The sequence below is a fragment of the Canis lupus genome, chromosome 27 (genome assembly GCF_048164855.1).
Source record: "Canis lupus baileyi chromosome 27, mCanLup2.hap1, whole genome shotgun sequence".
Lineage (NCBI taxonomy): Eukaryota > Metazoa > Chordata > Mammalia > Carnivora > Canidae > Canis > Canis lupus.
The window spans coordinates 36491162-36497806 of NC_132864.1; the positions used below are offsets into that span (position 1 = coordinate 36491162).

General features: G+C 54.8%; 1 protein-coding gene across 9 annotated transcripts in view; it reads left to right on the forward strand.

The window, feature by feature from the left end:
- The window catches only part of SPECC1L (sperm antigen with calponin homology and coiled-coil domains 1 like), a 140593-nt gene extending 134168 nt beyond the window's left edge, over positions 1 to 6425 (forward strand). For 8 of the 9 annotated variants that reach the window (XM_072803403.1, XM_072803404.1, XM_072803407.1 and 5 more), the window contains 3 exons: positions 986 to 1102; positions 1975 to 2034; positions 3772 to 6425. In XM_072803403.1, coding sequence (XP_072659504.1) covers positions 986 to 1102; positions 1975 to 2034; positions 3772 to 3861 — 267 coding nt within the window. In that variant the 3' untranslated portion in view covers positions 3862 to 6425. Of the gene's footprint in view, positions 1 to 985; positions 1103 to 1974; positions 2035 to 3771 lie in introns of those variants that run through there. The other variant, XM_072803412.1, reaches the window with a different exon arrangement.
- The last annotated feature ends 220 nt before the right edge of the window (positions 6426 to 6645 follow it).

Consider the following 6645-nt stretch of genomic DNA (forward strand, 5'->3'; position numbering starts at 1 on the left):
AGGGCCACTTGCCAGCCCGGTTCTATCCTCCCCACCTGCCTCTTGTCCATGAGCCCCAGGTCCCCTACTTGGCAGGAGGACCTGACAGCTTGAAAACCTGGGGTGAGGGATTGCAGAGGTTTTAAACTCTATGCGTACGCATAGTATTTGTGTTGCTGTGATCACTTGTCCCCGGGAGTAGTGGGAACCTGTATCCAGGAGTGGGTGGTTTGCCTTCTCTAATAAAACGTGGGCTTTCCCAGCCCCTAGGAGCTGACCATTGATGCAGTTGAAGTCTGTGCAAAGGAAACTGGGGCCGCAAACAAGAGATACTTGGGAAGTGCCCTCTTGCTCAGTTTGCGGCATTTATATAAAATGTGTGAGTTTCCAAAATTTAACTGTGGAGTTTCAACTTTAAAAGAACTCTTGCAAATAAGGGTAAAGGCTACTTATCAGCCAGACTGTGTTATCAATTAGTCAGCTATTCTGAATATGTTACTTTTATAGTTGCAAGTAATTTACTATGAATGTGGAAAGTAGGAGGAAGTCCAGGTGGTCTGCGGAGCAGCTCTTTGGGAAAGCACAGAGCCCCAGCGTGCCTCGGCTCCCAGCGTCTCCTAAGGCAAGAAGGCAGCTGTTGACGTCCTCAGAACACACAGGTTTTGATGGACTGTAAATCTGCGCCTCGAGGCTGAATCATAACTTCTTAACATAGGACCTCTGCTCCCCAGGGCCCCACAAGGCTGCTGAGCTGCCAGACGAGCTCCCTGCGCCCACGGTCCTTCCGTGAGGGGGAGATGGCAGTGACCTGGGGGTGTGGGCAACTGCTGAAAAGGCTGCCTGTCCGTCTTGGGACGTGGCCCCCTTAGCCCACTGTGCCTTCTCCAGAGCCTCCCCTGCCTGGGGTTCGGAGGCCATGTGGCACTGAAGCCTCCTTCCCCTCCTCAGCATGCTCCTGAGAAGATCACAAGGTGTGTTACTTACATGTTTCTTTCCTTTCCTTCAGAATATTGACATTACAAACTTCAGCAGCAGCTGGAATGACGGGCTGGCCTTCTGTGCTCTCCTGCATACGTACCTTCCGGCTCACATTCCGTATCAAGAGCTGAACAGCCAAGATAAGGTAGGCTGGCTGTGAAACAGCCCAGCCCCTGGCGTCCTTACCACACAAGAGAGGCAGGTCCTTACAGCAGCAGGGCCCCACCATAGTGCTGGCTCACAGCAGCCCCATCCCAGCTTGGTCTTATTCTGGGATTGAGTTATTTGTGCTGAGCCAGCCCAGTCTGCAGTCAGGGGGGTAGGTCACAGTGTCCTGACCTACCTTGTGTGGGACATTTAGTGGGTTGCAGCATTCCCCAGGTTACTACATTCCCAGTGGGACTGGCCAGCCTTCCTTGATAATGACATTTAGGATGGGGGGTTTACCAAGAACTGGCCGCCTAAGGCAGGAGTGGTCCGGGTAGTGCTTCCCGCATCAGGCCAGCCTCCTGCCAGCCCCCTGTAGTCCAGTCCAAGTGTCTCACTGAGGGAGCTGCCCAGGGACAGGGTTGGGGACAGGGTCGGGGCAGCCCCTGTCCAGATGGGCGCTGGGAGAGGTCCCAGGCCTGAGCCCTTCTGTGGTCTGCTCTTGCCTTCAGATAACACTTGAAGATGCCCCCCCCCTCCTTCCCCTGGGGAGAGAGCTCACCTGACAGGCGTTTCTGATCAGCTTTTGGGGTCTGGGTCCAGGCAGCTCAGGACTAATGTATCGAAAGTCCCCTTTTGCACAGTGAGGAAAAACCGAGTATGTAGAGACTGCTCCATGGCAGGTCACAGGAGGAGCGGGTAGGTCCTACAGAGAGGCAGTCTGGGTCCATGGGGGGTACTGGGGCTCCGCTGTAGGGCTGTTCTGGTACCAAATGGAAGTGGCTGTCACCTTGCCTAGCATCATGAGTGGCGAAAGTCACCTTCTCCTGATCTTGCTCGTCCACTCTGGTCACACAGTTTCTTTTACAGCGAAGGAACTTCACGCTGGCCTTCCAGGCGGCTGAGAGCGTCGGCATCAAATCCACACTGGTGAGTCACTGACCGGGCCCCTCCTTTTTGTTAGGAAGAGTTTCCTTCTCATTAAGGGAGATCCCGGGTGGTGTGGGGGCCTGATGATCAGGAGGCTGCTGGGTGGCGAAGGGGGTGCATGCAGGCCCTGGTTAGCCGAGTGAGTGTCCCGTCGAAGGGGCACAGGCAGGGCTTACCTCAGTCCTCTGGGTGTTTCGTGCCTCACGTGAAGCACCCTGAGATGGGTAGTGTCATCCTGACCACGGCCCCGGCAACTCTGACTTCTTTAGAGTCACCTTTTTTTAGTTGAATCCTGGATTCAGAAGAAAAATGCTAACCAGTTTATAAAAGTCATTGTCAGAGGCACATTCCCACAGGTGTGTCTGCCTTTTGTCAAAGTAGAGGGAGAGGGGAGGTGAGTGGGGCGAGGAAGGAGGCACTAGAGGCCGAGCGGGGGCTCCTGGCACTTCATGGGGGCCGTGGCAAACGCTGCTCACGGCGTGAGAAAGGAGTTGTGGAAAGCCTACGTGTTTCAGGGTCGTCAGGCCTCTGCTCAGTACGCGCAGTAGCTCACAACAGACGTGCTCCTCTGTCAGCTTTCGCCTCATCACGGTGTCCAGATGCAAAGCCAGTCCTTCCACACCCAGTGACACTTACTTTATGTAAACTCGGTCCTGCGGTGTCAGCCAGGGACACGCAGCCCGGGGAGTCCCGCAGAGTGAGAGCTCCACGGGGCCAGGTCACTGAGCCCAGGCACCCCTCACCTGACTTAACAGCTGGGTGGCTTTGAAGAAGTGTTTACATTCGTATTCACCCCATAGGAGTGTTCCCGTAGAGTTCCAGAAGTGTATCTTCTGACTTGATAGAAGAAATAGGCTTGTTTAGGGTGACCTCTGTTCAGTTGTACAGAGAGAAAGAGAAGTTCCCATTATTGGAATGTTTTCTGGGTTCTGGGTATGTTACAACACGTGTAAAGTTCCAACATAAAAAAAGTAGGCCATATCCCCACCCTAAAAAACTTTTAGTCAGGATCTTATATTGAACAAACATGTTTTCTTTTTTCTATACCAAGTCACCAGTGGGTGGCCTATTCCATCCTGCTGGTTGTGGCCTCACCCGTGGAACCTCTCAGAGCAGCGCCTTGGAGCATGGCTCCCCTGGAAAGTCACAGATGTTCTTCAGCAGCAGTGGTCTCTTTGGGGGGCTTCCCAGTCCCATATCCAAGTCCTGGGTTTCCCACGTTCATTTTCATCAGCTGCATCTCACAGAGGACTGTTACTCTGCAGGATACAATTAGAGAACAGTGTCTTTGATGATTTCAGATGGTTGCCATGGTGAAGGGCATTGGAAAGCTGAGTTCTGGGAGCCCTGGGCCCACAGAGACCCTCCTAGGACAGAGACTGGGGTGAGGGAGGCTCTCAGAAGCCACCAAGGAAAGAGGCAGGCAGGGAACAAGGCCCCAGAGAAGATGACAGCCAGCTTGGGAGGGCCGTGGCCAGAGACAGGGGCGCCGTAGGGTGGGGGTCGGGGCAGGGCTTGGGCACAGACAGGCATCTTAGGGACTCTGTGGACACTTAACGGGCACACTTGGTAGCAATGGAGCAGACATCTTGGCCAGGCCTTTGGCGGGTATGATCGGCTTGGTCCGGAGTCGGAGGCCCTGCCTGGTGCCAGGGCCTGTGCAGCTGTCGGGGAGCTTGTCAGGGTGGGCCCCGATGTGACCCGGGATTCTAACCTGGTTCTTTCCTTCTCCACCAGGACATTAATGAAATGGTGCGGACCGAGCGGCCTGACTGGCAGAGCGTGATGCTCTATGTGACGGCAATCTACAAGTACTTCGAAACCTGAGCACACCAGAAGGAGGACTCTTCCCCGTTACCAAGTGACACCAACACCATTAGCTATGCACCCCGTAAAGCTTTCAGCGACTCTCTGGGCTGCCCTGCAGCGTGTGAGCCTTCAGCCAGGGACTCTGAGTCAGGAGAACTCGGGCCTCCGTGGCCCATGGCTCACGGCTGGCTCCTCGCACTCGACCCACAGGTCGGTGTGGGCCCAGCGCACATCACACATGCTGTTTGCCACCAGGGTTTTTCTCTGAAGGGAATATCGAACTACATTAGTGCCGTGGGGTGTGAAACCCAGCCCACGCACAACTGAACTTGGGGAAGGGGTAAAATTATGTGGGCAGCTCACAGGGAGTTAGTGAAAGCTTTAGCCACAGCTCTTCTCGACTACTCGCCAGCACAGGGTCTGTCACCCGTGAGAACCAGACAGGAAACTCGGCGTCTGGCAGAGACACCCCACGAGCAGGCTGCGGGCCTGGACGTGGGCTTGCTTTCAAGGGGTGCATCACCACAGCAGTGGGACGGGACTGTCCTGGCCCACATGACCTAGGTGTTTGCAACTTGAGCTAACAGATTGCAACTCGAGTTCCCGCTGGCAGGTCCGCCGCTGCTGAATGGTTGGTTTTGTGGCCGGGGCCCGTCAACAGGAAACAGCCCCAGGGGACCCCTTGATGCCACGCTGCGGACCTGTCCTTAAGCCCGGAAGGGGCTTGGAAACCCAGCTCTGGCTTTAGGTTTCTGGACAAAAGAATTGGTCAAAAGGAGTTCTAGTTAAAATGTTTTTCTCTTACGAGCAATACTGGGGGGAAATAGCCCCTGTTCTGTTAGTACCAAAGTTAAATCATTTTAGTAAATCTAGAGATAAAACACAAAATCTGGACATTAGCATGTTGTGAAAGCCAGAAATGAAGTCAGAGAGCTGAACAGCTGGAGGGAGCCCAGCAGGGTAATTTAAAGTCACTGCATCACTCAGAACAAACCCTCCTGGGCAAGAATTTAAGGAAGTGCCTTAAGTCTCCTTGCATGGGTACACCGGCCAGAGGATCTTGGAGGCCGCCAGGACCACAGCCACAGCAGGTGGTGCCAGGGCGCAGCCCAGCGATGGAGTTGCTTTCCTGCCACGCCACCCTCCGGGTTCCACATGACGGGCAGCCGCAGCAGCACCCCTTCCGTGCGGTGGAACCAAAGCCTTATTACGAGGGATTCTGGGGAGATGACTCTCAGGCTGGGACTCAGCCCTTCTTGGGAACAGGGAGCCCACGTCTCATGTGCGCCTAAAACTGGTTTGAACATTGTCAAGACTTGTTGCTTCTAGAATACAGCGTGTTTGGCACCGGCAAAGTAGCATGAGGAAGAGCTGCCACCAGCGGAAGCAGGTCGCTGCCCCCACCACAGGATGCAAGGAAGGCTGCCCAGCCAGCACGTGGGCTAGAGGGTTCTGCATTCGAGCATGATGTTCTAGACTAGGAGTTTGACGTGTCTGTAGCCTAGGAAAGAATGTGTTCGTTGTGAAATGGGCTCTGTGTGTGTGTGTGTGTGTGTGTGTGTGTGTGTGTGTGTGTGGCCTGCTGGCCCATAGCCCCTGGCTGGCTGGAAGTGCCCATCAGCCCTGCCCAGATGCCTGACCTGGCAGCTCTGGCTGCTGCCCTAACTGGAGGCTTTTTGTGAAATGCCTGTTTTCAGCTAAGGCGGGAGAGGCTCAGTGAGCAGAACCCAGCCCCAGAGCGCACGGGAAAACCCTGGCGGGGACCTGTCCCCATCCTCCCTGACCGGGTTCTGTTCTGGCCTCTCTTGCTCTGTTGACAGTTGCCGTGCTGTCAGACAAGGGACTGTTAGGTGAGAGTTCCTGTTTTTCACACGTCTCCGCTCGGTCTTCCCGAGTCCCACTGTTGCTCTCATTTGCCCTCATGGAAGCCTCCGCTCCTGATTGCACCCAGTGGGTCTGGTCTGCGGCCATGTTTTTGTTTATTTATTATTGTTGGGGGGGGGTGCTTTTTTGTCCTATGAAGGAGAAGACTTTCTCGGGTCTGCAGTTCACACATCTGTCCCTTCCTAGCCAAGTGAGCCAGCCCTAGCAGCTCCTGCTGGGGGGCATGGGGCCATGCCCACAAGGCTGCCATTGGGGCCAGTGACGGGAGAGGGCGGCCACAGGGAGTGTCTGGACCAGGCCCAACCTGTTCAAGGGGCCCATCTCTGCCTCCCTGATAAGCTGTGCAGGCGAGCCTGGCTAGGCCACCTACATTTGCACGTGGGTCCGCAGGCAAGAAGGTTCTAGAAGCATAACTTCTTTTTCTAATAGGATCCTTTTAACACTATTGGCTTTATGGGATAATTCTAGATGGTCATATATACCTGAAAGTGCTACTGTGAGGTGCTTTTAGTCCAGTGGCACTTAACACAAAGCCTCCAGGAAGTCATTTTGCCTCTTCTCCCTTCAAGCACAAGCTTTACTGCAAAAGGGCCAGTTACATTTCTGTATCTCTGAACCACGGGCTTCTGCTGACTGACAGTACTTTTTAATTTTGTCCTATTAAATATTCTTGAATGTATTAAAATTGCTGAAACACATCAGGCGTGGGCTTTTCTGGCTCGACACGTCCAGCTGCCCCTCTGACATGGTATGAACAGGACCCCGGCCGCCTCTGGGACTGGCTGTGGCAGGACAAGGGCACGTGAGCCTGGGCTGCATGCCCTCTGGCCGCCCCTCCCCTGCAGCTCCTGGCCCCGAATGTTGTGGGGGAGGGACCTGGGGGGGGGCAGTGCTAGTGCCTGTTAGGTCCCGCCCCGG